Genomic DNA, 25,887 nt, shown 5'->3' with positions numbered 1-25,887 from the left:
CATTTAGAGCTCTCTGCTGCAGCGGATAGACATACAAACGAGAGAATGAAGACACATGCACAGCAAACCAAAGCTTTGTCCTGGTTTTCTGCTTCATTCCCACCTGCGGCCCATTACTTCCCACCCTCTGAATGCTCCATCAAATTCCCTCCTTCCTTCTCCTCTTTCTTCTCCTATTGTCCCTGGTCTTGCTGTAAAAGAAGTGTGATTTGTTATTCTCAGTGGCATGGCCTGCTATCAGACAGCCCCTGTTGTTATCATAAAACTCAGAGCAGGGAGAACAATATCGAGGGATGGGTTCAAAAGGGGTATCAACAGAGTCTGCAACTTTAATCTCTTACCTTCCAAAAAGACCAATAATACAGTGGAAACCGCTTGTGAGAAGATCCATCCGGGTCAAATTGATCACTATTAGCGGATGATTATTATAACTGATTTTTTTTTCTTTTTCTTAATTTCACATGCAGATTACCATCTAATTGGCATTTGTATATTTATTACATGAAAATTAAGTAAAGAAACGGGCAGCTTTTTACTGAAATTTACTGACTGTTTCAAAATACAGTACAGCTGTTTCAAATGCTTGTTCTTTCGCTGCTGCATCTCGCTGGCTCGTTTGTGGCAGTTTGTCATAATCTTCAAGGAGACTACGTTTGTCATTGAGAGAAATGACTTTCTCCTGTCATGATGTCAATGTGCACGCAGCATCAGCCTCAGGTAACCAGCCGGCAGCAGACGGGTTGTGCGTTAGTCTGAGGGGTTGGGCGCCAAAGAGAGAAAGCTGATCCAGAATAAACTTTTGGAGAAATGCAACCTGTAACGCTGTAAAACCCTGTCATGAGGGAAGACAAAAACATTACTAGGAAGAGGGGAGGACATTTCTCTTTGTTTGATAACATTAAAAGTAAAGTTAGGCTTTGCTGATGGCTTCCCGACTCCTTTTGAAAAAGACAAGAGAAAGAAAGAGAGAGAGAGAGAGAGAGAGACAGAGAGAAACAGTGGTCGAGCAAGCTCGAGAGTGGATTAGGAGAACGAGCAGTAGTAGCGAGAAAGCCGGTGAATGAGAGGAATAAAAGGTTATTTTCACCCCAACCCCGCACCTCCACACAACCCTGCAAAGGTGCATCAGAACATCTGATAATGGTGCCACAGCAGCTAAATACATATCATAAGTGTATTATGGGAGTAAGGTAAAAAGAAAATAGAAATACTGCAGTTTTAATTTTTTTTCCATATTTTTTCATGTATGAAAAGACCCAAAATTAGCACTGTAAGTGGACTATTGATTACTGTAAGTGAATTATTTAAACAGCATTTGTATAGGAATGATTCTGTCCTGAGCTTTTAGATCCATATATGCGGTTGATCACTACAACCATGATCACTATAAGTGGTTTCCACTGTAAATAAAAGGACTTGTCCTTGCTCATAATCCCTCCTTCCTTCTCCACCTTTTCTCTATTTCTCCATCATATTGAAATCGCATTACGCATTGATGAAAAGGATTTAATTGGATTTTACAGGTTATATGCCAAACAGCTGTATCATTTCAAGGGTATCATGGTGTAGAGAGCCTGGGGTGAGAGTTGAAATCCCTCTGAGAAGAAAAGATACATGAGGCAGCACTGCAGTCAGTGATTCCTCCTCCCATTTCAACTGTGCCGCTTGTTATTATCTCATCACTGCAGTTGTAGCAAGGGTTCTTCTTTTGCCCTGTGATCATATATATACACATATATATATATTATTGATTCATGTTTCTTTTTTTCCAATTGACTCATTGTTTAGTCTATAAAAAAGAAAATACTGAACATTTTCCATCAGAATTTCCCACAACCTAAGATGATGTCTTCAAATTGCTCGTTATGTTTGACCAACAGTCCAACACACAATTCAATTTATATTCAAATCTTGAATGTGATGTCAAAAAGAAAATCAAGGGTGTTGTTGGTTTTAATATTGGTTGGGACTTTTTTTTTTTGGTTTAGATTTTCTTGTTTTCCTTATTTATGTGTGCTCACATGCGCATAAGAAAGAAAGCTTCATTCTGCAAAACAGTGGCTTTATGCAACATGTATCTTCTTTGCTTATATAACTTTATATACACGCTCTATATATGCTGCTCTGTTTTACCCAACTGTCTGCTCTAAGTCATTTTAAAACCTCACCTGAGATTATGTAATGTCCTTCCTTTCAGTCTGCTGATTTGACTACACAACTCAAGAATGTCCAGAAGCTACTAAATTGGTGCATTCATGACAGAGCCACAGCATTGTTTAAACATTATCTCCAAAGCATCTCAAAAACTCTCACTTTTTTATTTTTTAATCACTTTATGTTTATGTATCCTCATTTCATATAATCATTTTTATGTTTTATGTAACCTCTTAATCTGTGTCTCACCTTATTTTGACCATTTTAATTGCAGTAAACATAATGCCAGCATCTAACCACAGAAATCCTGTAGTATTCCCTCATAAAAGGGAGAGGCGTGTGGCTGCTGTTAGTAAAGCCATAATGCAGCATGCAGACCTTTACCCACAAAGGGAACAGTACACCCTCCTGTAGCACACTGACCAAAATTAGCTGTCAGCCAATATGGTTTATTTTCTAGGATTATTCACAATTCTGTGATGTTTGAAACATTTACCAACACCACCTTCAAATCTATGGTGCCTTTCCATTGTATATAATACAGCAAACCACATAACATCCCATTATGTTCATATCAAAAACAAACAATCCATGTATCATAGATGCATGACTTATACGTGATTTACCATATATGTATTTCTTAGCATACAAAAATACATACAGTACCACAGCTTATACTCTAATACAGGTACAATAAGTACAGAACAGTGCTGATAACTAAAATGACTGAACAGTCAAAACAGATCTAAAGGTTTATGTTCACATCAAAAGGTATCAATGGATGTATCAAATATGTGACTTTCAAACTAGTCTAGTTACTTTAAGCTCATTATACAGCACAGCTTAAAAACAGAAGAAGAAGCTGGCAGGAGACCTTCAGCGCAGGCTCATTTCAAGTCACACACAGTCAACAGGTGACTGAACAACCAGTGAATTTAAAACTGGAAAAAATCCAAATTATTCAAAGCCCTGCAGGCTCTGACCTGTGATTATGTCTCTGTAATCAGCACACCAGCCTCAGTGTCCAGACAAACAACCTACAGCATAGTAGGCAACATAATATGACCTTGTGTGTTCCTGCTAATGAGTTAAATGCACAAAGGCACAGAGAAACGTTTAACCCTTGGGAAATAACCCAGCAAGCAAAGAGACAGAGAGAGAGATTTGACTCACATTTTTTTGATGTTGCAATCCATCCGTCTCCTTGCTCTCATGAAGATAAAGTATCCATGTCATATTTAATGTCCCACTGCATGTGTTGCAGTTTCTTTCAAGTTTCTTTTCCTGTGACGTGTCCACAGTTTCTCAGTGACATCACAGTGATTAATTGATTGTTTGATATTTAACTGTTGTACAATCAAAAAAAACCAACTTCACCTTTCTTCCTTACAGTAGGTTTCAGTGAGGGTCCATCATCGAGTTTGACCACACACACCAGCTGACATTTACCAGCTGTTACAACCTGGAGGGGCACTGTTTCACTTATTTGGGCAAACTCAATATAAAATGGGGAAAAAATAAAGTGGCAACCAACGAGGCTGAAAAATGAAGCCAATGCGGAAGTGCCAAAAACTGTAGTTCCTGGAATGGCCGCTTGAGGTTGGCTCCAAAAGTGAGTCAATCCCCATAGACCCCCATGTTGTGTTAGGGTTAGCACTAAAATGCCCAACTTTACAGCAGAAATAAACATGTTTACAGCCTGGCACAAAAAACAGTTTTGGTCTTTATAGCTAATTTCCCCATTTGTGACAACTGTACAGGGGCTGATTTTTTTTATAACTCACCTGTTTAAATTTTACAAAGCCATAAAGTCATGCATAATTAAGGACGTGGCCGCTTTGAGTGACACGTCACTGGCCGCTAGGTGGCTTGTTTCAGCAACCAGGCTTCATTCGGCCCACCTCAGCTCCACCTCTTTGCCCATTTTGGATTAGCCGGGAGTTAGGCGGAGTCAGGCACTGCCAAGATGGCGACGGCCAGAGCCGCCCACTTGCATGAAATTGAAATGAAAACCACTTTTCAGGAACCAATGGGTGACATCATGGTGGCTACGTCCATATTTTTTACAGTCTATAGGAAAGCTGTGACTAAAAATACCAAGTGCCACAAGGGGGTGTAGCCCACAGTGTAGTATAGCTTGAGAGTCGTCAGATTTCAGATATGGGGATTTATTCCCCATATCTCCCTTTTTCACTCTTAAATTAAAAAGCTTTTACATTTTTTAAATAATGTTTTGATTCTTAATATTATGTTTTTTCCAGTTCACTTTTTGTAACGCAACGGATCATATTTCAACTAATTTTTCATTTTTCCGGTTTTGGTGATAGCCTGCCGGAACTTCCTGTAATTGGTCCGAAAGTCCAAACCACCCAAAAATGTTTTCACACCAGAAACGAACTGAACCATGGTTCAGTTTTTTCCGGACCGAGACAACCTCTTTTCGTCAGACCAAGGTTCGGCTCTTTGGTCCGGACCATGGTCTGGGGGAGGTTTCACATCTGGACTTGTGGTTTGGATCAAACTGAAAAGTCTGAAAGTCTTGACCAAATTAGGTAGGTGGGAAAGGGCCTTAAGTGAACTGCAGGAGTCCTTTCAGTGCAGTTAGTTATCAGTGTGCAGATAGGGCCATGGTGAGTGGAAAAGGGTGGCCTGGAGGAGCTGCTGAATGTTGTGCGATGGTGTGAGTTAATCTCTATTTCTTTCTCTTACTGCACACACACACACACACACACACACACACACACACACACACACACACACACCTGTTTCCCAGTTGTCTGCTATTGCCAGCTACCAAAGACAGGCCTTAATTCCCTCCAATCACAACTACAAAGCCCAATCTCTGCACCCAGAGAGAGATCCAGCAGGATAAAAAAGATAGCTTCAAACCATTCTCCTTCCAAGCTCACAGCTCACCATAATAGCACACACACACAGCCACGTGTAAGGCCCCTGTTCACTAGCCGACCAAAAAATGGGAAATAGGAACCCACCCACACTCTAAAACACATACGCATGCCTGTTTATTGTTTGTCAGTTTTCATATCCTTCCTTATTTACTCTCCCCGTAATACAACAGAGTGAAAATTAAATAATGGAAAACAAGGCTGTGCTTTATTTGTTATTTCTCTCCTTTTGCTTTAAAGTTATTGAAAACTTGTTCTTGTCACCATTGTTTACCACTCGGCTTAAGGGAAAATTGCATCCATGCGCTTCTCCTCCAAATCCATTTTCCATTTCTGTTTTCTCTGGGAGTAATAGAGCAAGAAGTCAGGTAGCCCCTGTGCAGGAAATGCAACCAAAGCCAGAGAGCTGCAAGGACAATATACATTACCTCTCTTCAAGTGTACTGATGACAGTCTTTTGATAACAACCCTTCAGACATCTGACTTAATGAGTGAAACATTAGTTGTATTGCATTTGACAGCCATATTATCCTACAAATGGGTCCTTTTTATTTCTCAGCTGTGGGCTCACATTAATGGCTTTTATTGGTCTTCATATACCAAATACATCATAGTTAAAAGAGAGAAATGAAGACATGGGTGCCACAGATGAATGTAAAGAAATGACGCTATAAAAAGCAGAGCCAGTGAAAGCATCAAAATGAGCTGGATGGATTTTTCACAATTCCTGGCTGGAAGCTCTGCCTTTAACACTTCAGCTCCTGTGCGGTGTTCAGCCAGCCTGCAGCACCCTGGCTAATGCCTGTATACAGATAGATGATCCAATGTGAATCCAAATCTCTCTCCAAATCTCTGCAGCCATGGCTGGTAATATGATAATAAAAGGGGTGTTTAGAGAACACAATGGCTGCTACTAGAGCTCAACTGAAGCTGAGATAATGATGGAGGAAAATGTTTGAGCTTTGGGAACAAAGCCACAATTGTACATCAAACTCATGTACAAGAGATTTGACTCCAGCATTTAGAGATTTCTGTTTGGCCATATGGGGACATGAAAGATAAGTCATATTTGGTAAACGAGGCCATTTCATTTTGGGATATGGCATTCTTTCCACATTGAGTAATTGAGGATTGTCATGTTGGGAAGTCCAGGACATCACACAGCTGGTTGTCAGTGTGGGTAGATATGATGAGAATTGATAACATTAGAACAATTATACATGTTCAAAATCTACCAGTATGGACAAGGACCCGCTTATTTTTTTGGCATTATTCCTTCTTTGCAGAGAGACAGGAAAAAGGAGGGGAGAGAGGAGTATGACATGCAACAAGGTTTTGTGGCTGGAACCGAACCACAAATGTTGCAGCTATGTGGTACTGTATGCATCTTAAATACATATTTTTTTTATGTTACCTATATGTAAACTGTATCCTGAAAAAAAATAAAGCTGCAGTAATCAATGTATTATTATATTATCTATTTTAACAGTGAGACTAAAGACTACATGTAATGTGTAACTCATAGTGACAAAGCCACAGAGAATCATCACCCCACTGCAGTTCCCCTCAGCTGAAAGTTTTTACTGTCTTTCAGCTTTTTGATTTGTTTTTACTGCCTGCAATTTTACATTTGATTCAGCCTCACCACTCTCATCAGCAACATTTAAAGCCACAATTGGTTGCTTCTTTCAGTGAAAAAGTTCTAAAAATACAAACAAAAAAACACTGTGCACTACCTGCAACAAACAGCAGACAGACAAATTTAGCTACTAGCTGTAGTGGAATAAGAGATTCCACTCTGGAGTTGGTGGAGATGAATATTGGTCTTTTTTGTGATGTTGCCAGTAACATGACTACAAATACATGCTGAAAATGTAGAGACTACTGCACAACAAAGATGGCGGAGCAACCAGAGCTGTAACGTTGTCACCCCTCATTGCTTCGGGTATACTGAAGCTATCTATAACAGCTATCTACTGTAGTTGAATGAAAATGTCCTAAGCTATCAGGGTATGTCTTAAATAATTTATGTGCCAAAATGCTCAAATCATACTAAAGTAGAATGCGTTGACATTGATTTTGCCATACAAAAATAAGTTTGCATCCATAACACCTCCTGCATGACGGCTCTGCTTTGAACAGTCTATTGGCACTATCAACCAGAAAAGTAGCGAGCCGCAAGCGAGAGAAATACCAGAGAAGAGCCACGAAATATGGTGCAATGCAAAGTTCAGCCCCATTTATTATCAGTGGGCGCGAGTGAATTGCTTCTTATAGCACTGTTGGAAAGCAGGTGACGTGGAACTGACCAGTGACATGAAAAAAGCAGGGTTGAAAGTAGAAAAATGTTAAGTCAATGCAAAGAAAAAGTGATTCAGTGATGACTCAGGAAGCTTAGTCTTGTAGTGTGGGGATAAATGCCTGTGAAGATTAGGATTGTAGTTTTTGGGATCCCTCTTTTTTATGTCATCATGCCATAGGAATTACGGATTCAAACAGAAACAAAGTGCTGCTTGGCAAATCCCATAAATTGATAGAGTTGTTTGTTGCTCAATTACATCAAGTTTGCTAGCAAGCAAGCTACTCACTAGCTTGTGAGCATTTGACATGGATTTTTGACACAAGATTGAATAGTGGCGCAAAGACGATATATCCAATCTTATGTCTAGCTTTAGGCAGAAATATTAAAAGCAAATCAGTCAACTGACAACTAACTTTCTGAGTTTGCAAAAGATGGTAGCTACTTCCACATTTGTAGTTTCCATATGTAGCAATCAATGTACAGCAAAAGAGTACTGACAATGTTTCATAAAGAAACAACCCTAATTGCTTCTGTAGAAAACTTCCATCTCACTGTGGATGTTTGTGTGTGAATTAGTGCCAAGTTCAGGGTGGTTTCTGGATACTCTGGATAATGGTATGCACTGAAAAGTTTTGGTTTGCATGTATTTACACCAACCTTTTTAAATGTAATTCCTTTCCAAATGCTCCAAACGCTCCTGGCACATTAAACAACCAGGTGAGAGCAGGACTATAGATGAGAGACAGTCGCAGGTGGAAAGGGGTGAAGAAATAGATGGGAATAGAATATAGGTAGTTTCTTTAGAGACTGCAATTTGTCATTCTACGCAGCAGCCTGTGAACACTCTCACCAAATAAATATTCATGACAAGTGGAAAGGGTCGTTCACTCTCGTCCTCCCACCACTGGAAAAAGCCTGGGTAAATCTCCACATGAGAAATGACTCTGTCAGGACCCATTTCAGAACCACAACTCAGCGACCTTGTCCACCCACCGTCCACACATCAGCACTGCCACAGAGGCTCCATCTTCTGTAATTCCTCTATCTCTTTCCTTTCTGCCAACCTGCTTTCACTTTCCCTCTGCTCTCCACCTGCCTCACCTTTTCTACCATTCTACCATCATTACCTCCACTCTCCTGTCTCTCTTCCAGTCCCTTTCTCTTTTCTTCACTCTTCATATGTCTCTTCCGCTCTTGATCTTTAACTACACTGAGATTAAAGCAGAGTTGCTGGTCAGACTGGTAATTTTGTGTGGTGAATGCGGAGCAGCGTCATGCTATGACATATTAATTCTTCTTTTGCAGAGGGGAGCAAGAACAAGTTTTTGAATCAAAACAGATGACTGTGGAGGTAGAAAAAGAGAAAGACAACAAGAACAGAGAATGATAGGAGCATGAGATTAAGAATGGGACAAAGATAATGAACAAAAACAAAAATACAGGTGAAAGAAAAAAAGAGAAAGGAAGGAGGGTGAAATGTCTTGGGGACTTTGGACCTTTCCAAAACAGTGTTAGGGTGTCAGGGATTAAATTCAACCTGAGAACTAAGAGCCAAACTGAGTTAATCTGAGCTACATTGAATGTGGAGTAGCTTTCACACCAAGCTGTAAAAAGCCCACCTCTGTCCTGTTGAATGAGGGTCACCTAGTACACTTCAGTGTAACACCAGTACACATGGACATGTACCGTAGCGCTAATCTGGAACGATTATTTCAATTATCGATTAATCTGATGATTCTTCTCTTGATTATACAATTAAATGTTTTTCTATTAAGAGTCAGAAAATACTGAAAATGCTGGATATAATTTCCTAGAGTCAAAGGTGATGTCTTCAGATGTCTTGTTTTCTACAACCAACAATCCAAAAATCAACAATATTCAATTTACTACCTTGTATGACAAAGAAAAGCATTAAATCACCGCATTTGAGAAGCTGAAACCAGTGAATTTTGGGCATAAAGAATTTTCTAAATGTCTAATCTGTCTGATTATCAGTTGTAGTTCTAATAATGTACCAGTCAGAGTGAATGGAAAGCACGACATGCTGATCATCATAAAATGGATATTTGGTTGGTAAAAGCAAATAACAAAATATTTATAATAAGCCAATGGATATTAGCAGTCTTTAGTCTTCAAAGCAAGACGTTACTATCATTTTATCAAAATCTTCCTTTTGTTGGGAGCAGCATCAGTTCCTGTAATCTACCAATTACTAGATGACAGCATTAAAGATTTAAAACATGTAATGAATAGAGTAAATTATACATCTCTCAGGTATGTGGACAAAGAGCATGGTTGTCAGAGTGTGTATCTGTGTCCTGAACCTTTGCAGCTGAAGCAGGGTGTTCTCCAACTGTCAGTTTCCCTGAGTGGAGCCAGGGAACAGTGGAGACATGGAGCTCTCATCCAGAAACACTCATTAGCACTTCCTTTTCACATTTAAGACAGCCTGGATATGTGAATGGTTGTGAGAAAATGTGCAGTAGTGTGGGATGAGAACAAATGAGGAGAGGTCTATGTATGGCTGAGTGTCTTTTACCTCCTCTGATGGGCAACTGATTAAAAAAATGGATGTCATGTATAACCCAAATGAAAGTGATACAAAATCCTGTGGATCCTATTAGGGCTCTGTGGGGGCAATTAAAACAGTAGTGGATACAGATGAACACACTCAGACAAACACACGCACACACACACGCGCACACACACACACAGATATAGTATTTCAGATGCTCATGAGTCGCAAAATAAAAGTCGATTCTCAAGTGTTTCGTTCAACGTCAAAGTCAAGCCTTAAGTTCCAGAGGGATGGGAGGAAGTACAAGTCAAGTCTGACAAGAAATGGTCGAAACTCCAGCAAGACTTGTAGTATAAAGAACAACTTTATTGTGAGACACACACGTCCAGGGTCCTTGGTATAGAGTCAAGAGAACAATATGGCTATTTCTAAAGAGTTCAATTTAATATTTAGTAATTAATAAGAGTATATAGGAACCACACAATTACTAACTTTACAGCATAATCCAAAAGATAACATAACAAGAGGGAGAATTGAACAATGTTTTCTTATTTTAAGTTTTACCTCTTGCTTAGCATCATAAATCTCTGTCAAATTAAACAATAAAACAAGTACGTAGAAGGCAGATCGAGTGTCCATGTCGATACTAAACATGTCTGTTTTTAAATTTAATAAAAAGACATTGTAATTGTTCTTTAATACGCCGTTTGGATGATGTTATGAATTCAGTTCAATTCAGTGATTTTCCTCATATCACTGAAAAACTGGATGAAAAACCTACATCATATACTGATTCATCTTGGCAGCATTATCTTTATGTCTGCTCTCCCACACAGTCATTATCACTTCTTGGCTAAGTCAAGTTACTTTGCAACTTGAGCATAAAACAGCAGAAGCAGCTTCCACCCACCCACTGCAAAAACAAAGTTAAGTGCTGGAGCCTCTTCACATTCAGACATGGAGAGAATAAATTGTCTCTGCTTTTGATGTTGAGAGTTTTCAAGAAGCACCTGTGCAAAGTCAAATACTTGACATGTGCATTTCAATTCAGTGGGCTTTATTGGCATGAAAGTTTTGAGAACAATGTTGCCAAAGCATCAAAATACAATTTGTCCAAATATTTGAACAGTACAAAATAACAATACAAACATTAAAACAACATTAAGATTGATATATATTAACCATATTAAGATTTAGATAAAGTATATCCTATGCATGTATTTGTGTGTGTGTGTGTTCCAGTACTGTCTCAAAGAGCTACACTAGTCCAGTTCAAGAGCAATGTTTCATTTGTATTGTATCGCTGTTTCTGGTGAGAAAAATGTTGTTGAAAAATGCCACACATTTCTCTGTTCTCTATTTCTCTGTTTTGCGTCTTCAGGTTATGCTAACCCATTGTTGCTAAGTTTGGAGCTAACCCCCTTCACTTTTACAGCACTTGGGGAAACAACAGACGTGACTTTTTAGCATTTATTAACTGACACACTGTACTGTACATTAACTGCCAGACTGACAACTTACTACTAACCTTTTCCTCTTCTCCGCTCACATCCACTGTCACTTCTCTGCCGCTCGCTCTTTCCTACTCGCTACGCAAACATACTACGCAATACCGTACTCCTTAACAGAGTTATGCTACCAATAGTTTCCTAGGTAACGACACAGAAGTTGACTCACATACCGAACAGTGCTGCACAGACACTCCCAAACGCTATTGATTTCCGAATGAATGGATATTTGGCGTTATTTTTGGCATTATAAATATTTTTTTGGCCTGGCAGGGGTTCTTGTTGTGATAATTATAGGAGAAACACTGATTCAGTAAATGTTCAGTACACTCAGTAAACGTTCATTAAACATTGAGTACAGTTAGACCCAGCAGTCTCCATTAGCTTGTGAAAACAACGGGGGTGTTTTGAATACACCCCCGTTGTTTTCACAGGTAATTTGTTAGTCTGTCCCTCCCGCCACAGGAAATAATGGATTAATCCTGGAAAGCTGTTGATGTAGCACTTTTCTCCTTATGAAAGTAACACGGAGATTATTCGACCAATGAGAATTTAGTCGTACGAGAGCATATCAACCAACTAATCGACCAGTAGACCAGGAGACTACAGCCCTACTGGTAACTAACTGGAAAGTTGCTGCAGGTGCATTACAAGCCAAAAAATACCATGTTATCTGATTTAAGCTACATTGCTCCTCATTGCTGTCACCACTTTGCGTTATTCTACGCCATTACAAGCTGAATACTAGTCATTTTAGCTTATCAGTCTTTTCCTGTCCCCACAGGCTCTGAGAACATGTCCTGTCCCTTCTCCTTACCTAAATTTCCCACAGTCTTCATTTTGATGACAGCAGACACAGAGATCCTCTTAGTAACCTAGATTTCTTTAAAGAAATGCAGGAAATACGCTCCTTGGCTTTCTTGCCACAAGTTAGATGAGAAGATTGATGTCACGTGTGTATGCATGTGTTTCTGTGTAGGATATAATATGTGAGCATGGGGATTTACTAGGTAGGTGTCTGAGTTTGCATCAGACACTGAGAGACTGTCTGTACTCCAAGTGAGCCAGACTAGGCCAAGGCAGAGTATCATAAATCACAGGACAGAGCCATGTTAATTTAAGTCCGTGTCCTCTGTAAGTAGGGAACACGATACCGCTGTAATGAATGTTCATGTTCATGTCCTGGTTACCGAAACATAAAATCCTGTGAAGCTGTGGGGATAAAGGCTCATGCACAGAAGCTAAGGCACAGCTTGAACTGGAAAATGTTAGCAACTATTGACATTTTTCTTTTTTAAACATTTTTATTTATCTTATCTTATATCATTTTATTTGTATGTCTTCTCTGACAAAACATATAAAATTAGATTAAAAGTAGAGTCAGTCATTCTGGAGAAACGTTATTTGAACTAAACACCTCAACAAATACACCACTCCCTTCATGCTCCTTCAGAAGCTCCGCCCCCCAAAAATTTATAGATGTGCATTGCCAAGGTAACGACCAAAAGAGAAATGTGCTGGAATCCAGAGCAATGCGTCAGCTGTAGAGTCACTGATGTTGCCTCTCACACATTATCACAAGTAGTCCATCCACAATCTCCGCTTCTCTGCAGCCTCCCCGCTTCTCTTGGGGAGCTGAGAGGACAGCGGCCAAACAAGCTGCCTTCACCAGGCTGACTGACAGCAGAAATTTACTGAACTGAATAGTTTGCATGTCGGCTGAACCAGAAGAAATCGACTGTGTGCGTATTAGGGATGTCAACAGTTGACTATCAATCGGTTAACCGCTGAGAATATTTTTGACCAGTTACACATGTCGGTCTGTAGGTTAATTTGTATACATACTCCGCTAACGGCTGGACAACTATGTGTTCACAACATCAGTTATTCTTTTTGAAGTACTGGTGTAAAACCGACTTCTCCACGGAGTGTTGTATTATAGGTTGTTTGTAGCATTAATGTTTAATCAGTTTATAGTGAGTGTGTTAGAGTCAGTCAGCACTAAAAGTGTTTCGTTAGTCCAGTTTAACCTGCAGGAGTTGCTGAAGGCTCATGTAACATGTTTTTCTGCCACAGAGGAAATAAATTCATAGCGAGTGAAAACAAGTCCAAAGCGTCTTCTGACGTCTCTGCTGCAGAAACAGAATATGTCAAGCTGCTAAATACCACAGTGACAGATGATAAAGAACTCAAACTCACAAACAGGCAGTCATATTAATGCTAACTGCCAGAGAAAATAATTTTTTACCGCTTCCAAGAGCCTGGCAGGACAAAGTGTGAGTATGTAACCAACCAACCATGATATAAGTTATACTGAAAAAGTAACGTTACTTCAAAAACAGCTGTTGGACAAGAGGGGGGGGGAGTTGTCTTATAATCAGGATCGCCTTACAATCATAATGTTATTTATATTCGTACTTCCGAGCATGTTATGCCATCGCGAGCATCTGTGACTAAACGCATTGAAAAACACTGAGGAGAAGGATGAGCTAAAAGTCAAGCTAACATTAGCTCTGACGACCGACTGCTGGAGAGCTCTCACAAACAAAAGCCACATTACAACTTTTATAAAAATGAACCGGCTGGTTATTGGTTAATGGGTGTCAGTCTGTGTATTTATTGAATCATTGATACAGTTAATAAATTCAAAACACATATACAGCGTTCAAAAAGATTCTTCAAAAAGATATTCCCTCATTTGGTGTTTTGATGATGATGGTGGAGAGCGCTGTCTAACACATCAGTTCAAAATCTCCCATAGGGTGTTCAATTGAGTTGAGATCTGGTGACTGTGAAGGTCATAGCATATGATTCACATCATTTTCATACTCATCAAACCATTCAGTGACCCCTCGTGCCCTGTGAATTGGGGCATTGTCATCCTGGAAGAGACCACTCCCATCAGGATAGATATGTTTCATCATAGGATAAAGGTGATCACTCAGAACAACTTTGTATTGATTTGCAGTGACCCTTCCCTCTAAGGGGACAAATGGACCCAAACCAGGCCAGCAAAATGCCCCCCAAAGCATAAAAGAGCCACCAGATCCCCTCACTGTAGGGGTCAAGCATTCAGACCTGGACCAGTTTTTCCTTTAATCTATCACCCGTCTGTATCTATGAGCATGAACACCCCCTGTTGCTGATTGGCTGGAGTAGTGTTGCATGGCTCAGTCATGGTCACTGTGTTTACATGCCAAATTATAAACTCTGTTTACAGAGCCAGGGCCGTGTATGAATACCAGATTCTTTTTTCAGAGCATACACAGAACAGACAACTAGCGGACCAGGAGGAGATATTTTCTGAATTTGTCAAAAAGTGTATTGAACAATCTTTCTCCAGAATCACTGAATCTACCTTTAATAATAATCAGTATTACATAATTCCATGTAAAAATCTGATGAAAACACAATTTGCGGCCACCACCAAGTTTAAATGACAACTGTGCGGTGAACCTCAAGCAGGAAATCTGGAATTTAAAGTTTATTTAAACATAATGTTAAATGTTTTCAGGATTGTAGTCACTCTGTAAAGTTGCTCTCTAACAGGAAGTTGTCCGTTTTGGCCGTGATAAAATAGCTGAGGTTTAACAGCAGTAGTCAGTCCACTCATTTGTGGCTAATTAAATCCAGCAGAAAAAAAACTCTTAGTCAAATACTCCAGGTGTCTTTGTGTACACACGCTCTAGCTATGGCTGAAAAGGACACTCTCTTTTCTCCTCTGGCTCCATTAGAAATAATTATCTCCCATCGATCTTCCCAACCCTCCGTGGAGCAGTAACATGAGCTTGTACTGTCTCAGCCTTCAACTGTCTGTCAACAGTGTGTGTGTGTGTGTGGATATGTGTGACCTACACATCCCAGGTCTGTGCAGTACACTGTTTGACTTGTGACAGCTTGCTAAGAGTTCCTGTAATTCGGTAGGTGGCTTATCCCAGCACCGCAGCAGAGCGTGTCTCCTAGTGAGACTCTAGGAAAGGAAGAAAAGCCCTCTTTGAGCAGGTCAACCACAGGGGGCCCTGTAATGGTGAATGCACTGATAACCGGCCACCCGGTGTGACTCTACTGCGGCGTGAAAAACCAAGCCGTCAGTATGGTGGCCACCACAGCAGAAAATTGTGTCCAGTAAAGCGTGCAAGGTAGGGAGAGGATGTGACAGTGAAGACATGCAATCCTAATGAAAATCAGATCCAGTCACCTCGCTCCTCAGAGAATCTCTGCGACAGGAAACCTATAGCGAGGCTGCGGCTCCCCTATAGCTGATAAGAGAGGTGAAGTTCAGATAATGAGAGGGGCGGAGGCCAGCTCTATGATACAGGTGCATATCACTGCTGTCAGGTGTAAATGTCTTGTGTCTTGAAAATGCAATCCTTCCATGAAGTGAAAAATAGCAATGACAACCGTGTATTTTTTCAGTTGTTTGAATTAGTCACAGCTGGTATCTGAGGGGGTGGATGCAGCATCTCTATGGAAATCACTGCACTCACCTTACCAGGCCTCAGCCAAGCCACGCTCTCATCTTTACCTTCATTACTGCTGTCTCAGCCTTCCCATGAGGATCACAGCATAACCAACTTCACCAAAATCCCTTAAGTGTGCTTGCAAATAGCTATCCAAGCACTTATCCAAATGGACTGTGAGCTCAGTGCCCTAAACTCTATCTTTTAATTACTTCAGGTCTCCAGGACAAATTCCTGCATGGATCACCCAAAGCAAGAGCTCACTGAGGTGGTCTAAGTGCTTTTTGGAAGAGTCTCATTTGATCAGAGCATTTTTGCAAATAGTGGGTGCAGATGAGTATGAATGTCATGAACATATACTGTTCAACACATCTGTCTTTCAATCAACAGCAATGTTTCATTTCCCCCAGAAATAGTCTATGACCTCTTAATGACTAACATTCTACACAAGCAGGCCTTTTGTCTATACGCCAACCGAGCAATGGGGAAGAACCATCTTTGTAGATGAGAACCCTTTCATTTCAAATGAAGAAAGCTCCATGCTGTGTGTACATGTGAAACTGGAATGTGTTGAAAGTGTAAAATATAGCAGCTCTACAACATTTCCAGGCCTAAATATGGCGTAAAAGCAACATCAAAGTGAGGATCATCTCCTCAAAAAGAGTTCAAACTGCTTCACGATATGGTAAAACCAGTACATACAGAACTGTCAAGGACGAGGTCATTACTAGTCCAATGGCATCCTCCTTTCCTTTTTTTTTCTCCAATTAATTTTTTTGTCCCATCATTTAAGTCATTTGTAAGCTCAAAGCTTTGGACCTGCCTGCATTCATATGAGATAAACCTCTGAAGGGAGGACGATATTAATTGTGTCAAAAGGAATTCAACTGAAGTGGCAGCCCTCTCTGTCAGTGGCAGGCAAAAGTTGGCTCTCTCATTTCCCCACACGCTGACATCAAAAGCAATAAGTGGGAAGAGCTATTCTAATTGCCTTGAAGCGACCTGCATGCGTAGGCACCAATATAGTGCTTTGTGTGCTCGCTTCAAATGAATCCTCCAATTCCTGTCTTTTTCTTGACAGTCAAATTCAGGGGTTTAAATGGCCACTCTACCTCTACAAAGCACCTTTGCAAAAACACACATACTAGGGTCCGTGCTGGCATAAATGCACACTCAAACACTCTTGCAGAAATACACCTACACACCTATGTATGCACACCCTTAAATTTTAAACACTAAGTAGATCTAAGTGGCAATTATCCCTGACAGCCCTTCAAAGAATAACTGGCACTTTGTCGCCATCTAGTCAGCAGGGGCGGTACTGCGTGCACCAGGGCAGACAAAAAAATGATTTCTTCTCAGGGGTCAACTACTTCTCCTGCCTAATGTCTCCTACAACAGTGAAGCAGCGATAATAATAATAATGTTTAATAGAAGCTAACAAATAGGGGAAAAATTAAATGTAAAAACTGTTCTGTTATTTTGTGTGAAAAGAGGAAGAAAAGACTGGGGACATATCAGGAGGGGAAGAGGAGAACTGAGGGAGGGGAAATGAACTGATGAGAAGAAAAATGGGTTAAGAAATGTTGTGGAGCAGCAAAGACAAAAAAGGATAAAGTGAGTAAGCTTGTAAAAGTCAAGAAGACCTTCTCAGCTATCAATTCCGTTTAACAGCAGAGAGGGATTTGATTACTTCAAAGACACTTGCTGAACACAGACTGAAGTGGAAAAACCCCAGAGTCATGTTGGGAGAGACTGAAAAAGTAGGGCTGATGCCTTCAAAAAAAAGAATCTCATCAGATGGTCTGAGAGTAAAGTGGCAGAGTTAAAACAATGTTAAAGTCAAGGTGATGATACATCTTGTATGATTATCAAGCTTTTAGATCATAGGTAGCACTCTTTGCTACTTTGATTTTTGCAACAAAGATGTAGCCCTGTTTCTTTTTCTTTTTTTCTTCAACAACTCTGCATTTGATGTGTATTTCTAAAACTGACCTTGAGATCAGCTTGGAATCAACTGGAAAACGGCACAACACAGAAACACGACACAGAGAAAAAGAATTATTTGGGGGGGAAGAACTAAATAAGCGCAGCGGATTAAGAAGTGAAACATGACGAGCTTTTGTAAAAATGCACTGGTCAGCAGAAATGTATGTGTGCATCTGTGTGTGTGCATACTAAACGCAGCCCAAACAGCATTCACGATTAATCAGCACGATACAAGTCTCTTCCACCAGCTAATCCTCTATTCTGTTAACCATATTTGCTATTTATATATATATATAACTCAACAGACACTTACAGTACACTGCAGGGCACATTCATTATACCGTTCTGACATCCTGCTTTGGGTGGTATTTCTGTAACAGATGGCATTATCTGGAAAAATTCTTTATTGTAATATTTATTGTTTGACCACCTTGTAAAAATGGCCCCTTTGTTAATTAAATTAAAAAACCAATTCAATTTAATTATAGTGCTTCCTTTAGGCACAGGAGGCAGATGGTGCATGTGTTTAGGACATTGGTGTATGTTCAAAATCATTTTCCTGTTAAGGAAATGTCAGAGATTTCATAAGTCGTGCTTGAATAACTGCCTTTACCTCATTCTGAACAAGGAAAACTCTGTATTAGTATGCTGGAGGGAGACTAATCCATAGGGGGTAGTGCAAGGTAAGCATACAGCAAGTCATGCATCACATACTCTCTGTTGAATGTTTAGATATATGCTCAGAGATTTCTAGACCTCAGAGAAGAACTCCAAAAGAAAACACACACACACACACACACACACACAATAGTTCTTTTAGGTGTTCATCTAAGTATGTGTGTAACTGGGGCTGGTCCAGGTTGAAACCTAGTGGTGTGTTTCCACCCCAAGCTACTAATGGATAACTGTTAGCATTTTGAATTTTCCTCCCCAATGCTCCATTTAGTTTGATGAGTGCAAGTAAATATGAGGGCAGAAAAAACAGGGGGTCCGTTTATTTTGCTTTTTCTCTTGAATAAGAGTTTGTAGACAAGTGCAGCATCAATGTCTCTTTGATTTATATCAAACTCAGTATAACTTCTCACCCACCAATTTAGCTAGCTAGTGGCCAGGGACACGCTGCTATAGCAGGACTCATCTATATGTAGAGAAACACTGCTAGGGAGCAACTCACCTACCGATACATTCATGAAAAATCAAGATCAAGTGCAGCTGAAAGAAAACTCCATCGCCCACTTTCGACCCTGTGGCTACAATTAACATGCAGTCAGTGATGAAAAGCTAGCTATTCAGTGACCTATGCTAAGTGCCTCTTATTCGTGACTCAAGAACGATCTCCGACACATCTATTACTCAACCTAAATAAAAGTGCATCACCAACAAAGGAGCACTACTCACTAAAGAGGCTAATGCAACTTATAGTATCATTGCCTTTCACTGTCATCAGCAAAACTACTCTCTTGGAAGAAATGGGACCTTGCAGTACCAGCCCTTTAACATGAATACTCCCACTGTGCTGCTGGCGGCTTCACACACTTCGTAGCAATGGAGAGGAGTCATCGCAATCACGCTGAAAAAGAAACTTGTGCCGCCTGCCAAACATAGACTCGAGCTTGTGTGTTTGTGTGACAGAAAAAGAAAGGGGAGGACATATCTGGATGTGGTGTTTGTGAGTGTGGAAAAGAGACAGACAAACAGAGTGGGTGAATAGCTCATGAATATCTGTAATGTGTTACAGAGAGTGTTTGTCAGAGCGGATGGTGGAGGAGGCAGGGGCAGAGACACGGAGAGAGTGAGAGACGGAGAAAAGAGAGAGGGTGTGAACCATGCATCTCTCTCTCTCTCTCTTTCTCTGTCACAAATACACACTTGAGATTTTGTATGTGGTTGTCAGAGGATCGCTTTTTTTTGGGAGGAGGGTGGCTCCTTTTCGGACACATTTTCTTTCAGCTGTTATCTCTACCTGGGTATCAATATGGCTCTTTGTCTGTCTGTCACCTATTTTATCTGTGTGCTTGTTCATCTGCTTGTCTGACCACAAAATTGACCAGAGGAGAACAAACTGAGATGAAAGCGTGATCAACTGGAGGACAGCATTGCATTGTACCGCTGTGTCCTTCAGACATGGTTACTGAGGCCTTTTGTGTGTGTGTGTGTGTGTGTGTGTGTTTGTCTCTCTTTTCTGCTTTCTCTACCCACTAACACTCATCAGCACTCACAAATAAGCCATTAATCCACTCTCCTAGGATGTAGGGTTTTCTCTTTTTTTTTTTTTTTTTCTTTTTTCATTTGGCACATTTCACGATTACACCACGCAATGTCCATTGGCGTTTTGCATAATTAGGCCACTTATATCAAATGCAGGCAGATTCTAATGGAGCGCTAAGGGGACATATTTACTTTAATTAATACTCCCACTATCTCTACCCCTCATCCTCCCTCCCTTCATCCCCCTCTCATCCACTCCTTCCTCAGGAGAGTGCGGTGGCTACGTCAAGGGAAAGAAGATTGAAGAAGACTGTGTTTTCCTCAAAGGTCACACCCTCCCACAGTAGAGTTAAGAAAGCGTTTGACCTTATAGCCCATTACTGTGCAACACCGCTCAACCACAATCACAAGGGAACCTATATGGATAAATAAAAAAAACTTGGTTTTGATGTTTTAGACTCTCCCATTAAAAGAGAAAAATCTGTTCAAGCGAGCAGGTGTGCACATGTACAAGTGTGTACTGGTTAGGTGTGTGTGTGTGTATGCATGCATGTGTGTGTGTTTCATTTACTGGAAGCCTTTAGAGTTAGATGTTTCCTGTCAATTACAACTGACTCCAAAAAATATCCAAAGAGCAATCTAGTACAACACACTGTGGTTGGCTTGGTGCTTTTACCCAGGAAACAGCACCGGTAAGTAGAACGGGAAGGAGACTGAAACCTCAAAGCCCCGTACGAGAAAGCCTATTAGCCAGCTGATTGTTAGAACCACAGTAACACCAGGATACATTTAGACAGCAAAGTCTAGATTGGTGTTGGACTGCTTTCACTTGAACCCTTTCATACTCTGTTTTTTATTCTGAGTGTGAGTATTTGTGTGTCTCTGTGGGCTGTTAAAATTGCAAACTTCTCTGCAGTTTTTCTAAACTCTAACCCTTTATTCCGCCAAGCTCCACTATGGGAGCTAAAACTCCAGACAGCGCCGTGAGATGAGATGAGGGGAGAATGAAAAGAGGGGCAAGAAAGTGTGAGGAAGGGTGTTGAGGAGAGAGACAGGGGAACGTAAGAAACAAAGAAAGAAATCATCCCTCTACAATGACTGGCATTCCTCATTAGTGTCATCATTAGCCTCTGTAGCTTGTCATACTGTTGCTCCTTAACCAGACTCCATTATAAAAAGCCCATCACTGAAAAGGACACTTCACACACAGAAGCCTTCTTGGGGAGAAACAAGAGGTTAGCTGGGGGTCTGCTTTGAAAGGATGATTCATTGTAACCGGTGATGGACATGATAGGCTCTGTCTGCGTGGTACATAAAGAAACCACAGGAAAGTAGATTGTGTACATATAAATACAACATCCCTCACTGTCATCTAAAGAGGAAGGTCACAGTCTATATGTCCTACAAACCTACAGGTATATATGATTAGAAATTACTTTGAAATGGAAAATGACAGACATTAAAAAATTATAGTACTGAATACAGCATGGAGCAATTGTGTGTGTGTGTGTGTGTGTTAATATCTCAGACCTGTTGCTGCAGCCCTGAATAATAAATGGCACTGACATACCAGGAATGGCCGTGTCCTCTCTTTTTGATAATGTTAGATCAATGGACTGCCTCCAGGACTGAGTGAGGGTGAGGCAGAACCGAGTATGGGAGTCAGAGAGGAGGAGGGATAAAAGGATAAGTGTGGGTGTCAGGCATCTTTTGGTGTGTACGTATCAACACGAAGGTCAGTCCATCTATGAGTAACAGGACAGACACCATGGCAACTCTCTGTCTTCGGCGTCACACTTAAACATTTTTCCTGGAGACCCTGACCTTCCTCCTTTTCTCTATCTCTCTCTCTCTCTCTCTCTCTCTCTCCCCCTCGCCTGCAGGGGCTTAAACAGGAACTTTAACAGTCCGTTGGTCACTGCACCCATAAACGTCTATGACAGCAAATCTTCCCGCAGACACGCCCAGGTGCCAGCCCAGAATTTAAACTGTGAGTATAACTGTCATCTTCCACGGGTGAGAGAGAGATAGAGACAGAGATGAAGAAAGAGGGAAAAAAGAGAGAGATAGAGCGAAGGGAGAAAGGGATGCTGAGCATCTTGAGGACATAAATGGGGGATTAAGGTTGCTAAATCATATCAATTAAGGTAAAGGACTAGTATCAAAGCGTGGGAGGACTCCCAAACTGAACAAAAGCTTGAAGAGGGGGAAAGATACACAAGACAGACAGAGAGGAGGGAAGACAGGGAGGAGGACTCAAAGTGGGAAAAGGAGGAAAATTCTTGCACCTGCAGCTCTCAGCTGCGCTGTGCTTATTTTGAATCATTGCTCCACCCGGAGAGACTGCTTAGCGTTTCATTTAGAAAACAGGGATTTATAGCCAAGTAGGGGGCTGCTACTGGCGTGTGTGTGTGTGTGTGTGTGTTTGTGTGTTTGTGTGTTTGTGTGCAAGGGTTGTGCGTGGTGGGAGGAAGGTAGATGTGTATGGCAGCTTACTGTGGAGAGGAACTTGGCTCCCTACCTGAGAATCTATAAATAAGATTGTTCGATCCCACTGTAATATGGCAAGATTGGACGCTCCTGTGATTCTAAGAGGGGAGAAGGCACAAATTTTCGTGTGGACGTGGACGATGAGTCAGGTGGAACGGCGTCCACATGTTGCATACAAATGTGCATGTGTTTTGGGTGCGTGTTTCCGAGCAGGATGTGAAGCAGTGCGGAGAAAAACGTTGACATATGGTACATGTTTTCGGCGGTTTGCATTAATGTGTGCTTGATTCGCTTCATGGACTCATTTGCATTCGGGGTATTCAAAATATTTACAGCTACTACTTCAGCCAGATGAAAGAGAATCCCCCATGGAGCCGGATCAGATTGTAAATCATGCAGCCAGAAGTACAGGCCAAAGGACGACCAGAACCATGCAACTAACCTGCTAGAGATCTGGCACTGAGTGTGTGTCTTCATGTGAACAGCAGCAAGCTCTGTGTATGTGTGTGTGTGTGTGTGTGTGTGTGTGTGTGTGCACAGAAATACAGATTACAAAGATTCTCTTCTTGCAATTTTGAAGAATCTCTTTCTTAGTCTCTTCCCGGGGTTAGTGAATGAATCTAGTCAATGGAAAGTCTCCTCACAAATGCAGTAATACAGATCTGTGTTTGTGTGTATGAGGTGGGCGGTGAGTGTGTGTGCAAGAGGAGTCAGGTCATAATCAATAAAATAGGGAGTTAAATAATAGTGGATAAATAATAGATCATGATTCAGGCTAATAGTGCCAGTCTGAATCATGATCACCTCAGATTAGAGGATCGAACTACAACATGGAAATGAACCGATGGCTTATCCAATTAAAAATGAATAACTACACACACACCAGAATACGTGAACTAAGCCTACACAGGTCAAACAAGAAATACCAAATGAGTTGTGCTGCCTGCTGCCTCTCAATACATCTGGAGGAGAGAGAGAGAGAGAGAGAGAGAGAGAGAGAAGGGGGATAAGAGAAAAGAGAGAAGCAGCACAACAACACAGTTTCCCAAATGAGCTGTTTGCCTGCCACGCTTCAGGGCTCTCCCATTGATGCTGTGTTTAGAAATAGTCTCAGCTAGGTTATTTTAAAATTAGCTCCCATTTCACCCTTTGTAGGATGCCACCACAAGTGCCACTGTCATTAACTTAAGCAATTTGCGCTTTTACTGATCTTTAGAATTTGTGTTTTTTTTTTTCTATCTGCGGGAAGAGGTCAGAGGTCGAAGCAACTGAAGAAGATCATCCCTGCAGCTTGATTCATCTTAGCTCAAGAAAATGCCAAGAGGGCATGATGGCCATTTGACCAATACACTGAGCTTATTCAAGCCAAAAACGGTACCAAAGTGTCAAGAGGTGTCACAAAAGCATCTAACTGACCAGCTCAGCGCTGCCCTTCTCGATTTTAATAGTAGTCTAAAGACTGGCTTTAAGAAATAGCTGCTCCGAGTCTCCCCCCCCCCCACCCCACCCCAAATATTAAAGTCAGATCAAACGGCAGAGTGGCGCTATCACAGTGGGAATTAGGGCTTTATTAAATATCCCTAGAGAGTCCACGTCTACGGAGAATGAGTAAAATACCCAGAGAGGCGCCACAAATAACACAGCAGAGCGGCCAAGTTAGTTCTCAGCTTCTCTTTCTGTCTCTCTGACACCCCCCGACGCGTCTCTCTCTCTCTCTCTCTCTTTCTCTCTCTCTCTCTCTCTTTCCTCCTCTCCTCCGTCAGCCTGTGTGCTTCTCACATCGCTTCCCACGCACACACACAAGCCCAAAAGAAACGCTCAAGTTGGTGGCTGAGCGGAATATAGATGCGACTGGAGACAAGAGCTGGAGCCGTGATTTGCACATAGACATAAGATACACCCTGCGCTCTCTTTCTCTCTACTCCCCTCTTCTCCATCCTCCGTTTCTTTCCCTCTTTCGACTAAATGTGAAAGGCATTCCTAAACTGAGCGACCGCTGCAGATTGCCAGATCCGACACCTTCTGCCCCGGACTCGGTGCCATGAATGACAAGACGTGCGCGCAGAAGGACTAAACGGGGATAAACTTGCTCTGGCGTGGCACCAATGTATCTGGCAGCGCAGTTTGAAGGCGCTGTATGGTGTGTGTGTGTGTGTGTGTGTGTGTGTGTGTGTGTGTGTGTGTGTGTGTGTGTGTGTGTGTGTGTGTGTGTGTGGACTCGGGACAAACTTGACAAGCGATTATCTATTTGTGCCATGAACACAAGAGTAACCCAAGCGTCAGTGAGTCAGTCTTTGGATAAACCGGGGGGAAATCAGACGGATGCAAAAAGTCGGATCCCTCAAAGTCTCAGTGACATTGTCCCCAAATCAACCCCCCCACCAACCCCGACTCCCCACCACACACACACACGCACTCTCTCTCAAACACACACACACACATCTCTCCTGTCTTACCTGGTGGATGAGGAAAGCCAAGAGAATGCGGAGTCCAATCTCCATGGTCGGTTTAATTTCTCTCGGTGTGAAACAGAAACAGATTCAAGACAGGTTGATAGAGGTTGGGTCAGCTTTGCTCATAATTCCACTGTCCAAACGCCGGAGAGAGGGGAAAGCCTTTCGCCGTGAGCCGCCAGCTGCCAACTTCCCCCAAACACAACTGCAGTCTGATCAGCAAAGCATTGGATAGTGAAGGCGAGACCACGACCAATAGATTTATGAGGAGGACAGGAGGAGGGGGGGTGGTGGTGGTAGGGGGGGGCGGAGGAGGTGAGATGGAGCGAGAGGGGAGAGGTGGTAGTATGAGGGGAGGGGAGGGGGGGGGGCGCTTCGTCTCAGTCAAAGTGTTGGCGTCCCTAATTTGTTGTGGTCCGTGACGAATTTAGACACCCAGTTAATTTCTGGAGTTTGCAATGATCGGCAGGTGCAGGAGCAGCAGGTTCCATGAACATCACACGCGATGTGCCGTTTTTTTTCCCGATCAGACAGCTTTATAGCCCTTATACCAGCATCTATAATTCGTCCCCTTTTAAAGGTGATTTACGGTCCTACTGTGTATTCAACGCAAGAGCGAGGAAGGCGCACGGCGAGCCTCTATTAAATGCATCCTGTGTATGAACGCACACAATAGCGGCGACGCCTGCGGGGCACCCTTAGAGAAAGAAACTTCAGTAATATGTTTTAGCAGCACCGTTCAATATTACAATCAAAATATGTTATGAGCGTACATAATGGTTCAAAACGAATCTTGCTGTTTAGGCTCAGTGTTAATATGACTATATAGGTTACACTCCTCTGAATAATTAGTGACTTTAATATTCTGCTGTGATTTTTCATTTTTGGTTATGAGAGCT

The 25,887-nt window shown here is 41.5% G+C and overlaps 1 protein-coding gene across 1 annotated transcript in view; it reads right to left on the bottom strand.

The window, feature by feature from the left end:
* cdh13 (cadherin 13, H-cadherin (heart)) overlaps positions 1 to 25,217 on the bottom strand; it is a 353,543-nt gene extending 328,326 nt beyond the window's left edge. The window contains exon 1 of the mRNA XM_067589068.1: positions 24,992 to 25,217. Coding sequence (XP_067445169.1) covers positions 24,992 to 25,036 — 45 coding nt within the window. The 5' untranslated portion in view covers positions 25,037 to 25,217. The remainder of the gene's footprint in view (positions 1 to 24,991) is intronic.
* Positions 25,218 to 25,887: the final 670 nt, after the last annotated feature.

This window comes from Thunnus thynnus, chromosome 5 (assembly GCF_963924715.1).
Source record: "Thunnus thynnus chromosome 5, fThuThy2.1, whole genome shotgun sequence".
In the NCBI taxonomy this organism is placed as follows: domain Eukaryota; kingdom Metazoa; phylum Chordata; class Actinopteri; order Scombriformes; family Scombridae; genus Thunnus; species Thunnus thynnus.
This window is presented reverse-complemented; position numbering and strand designations above follow the sequence as displayed.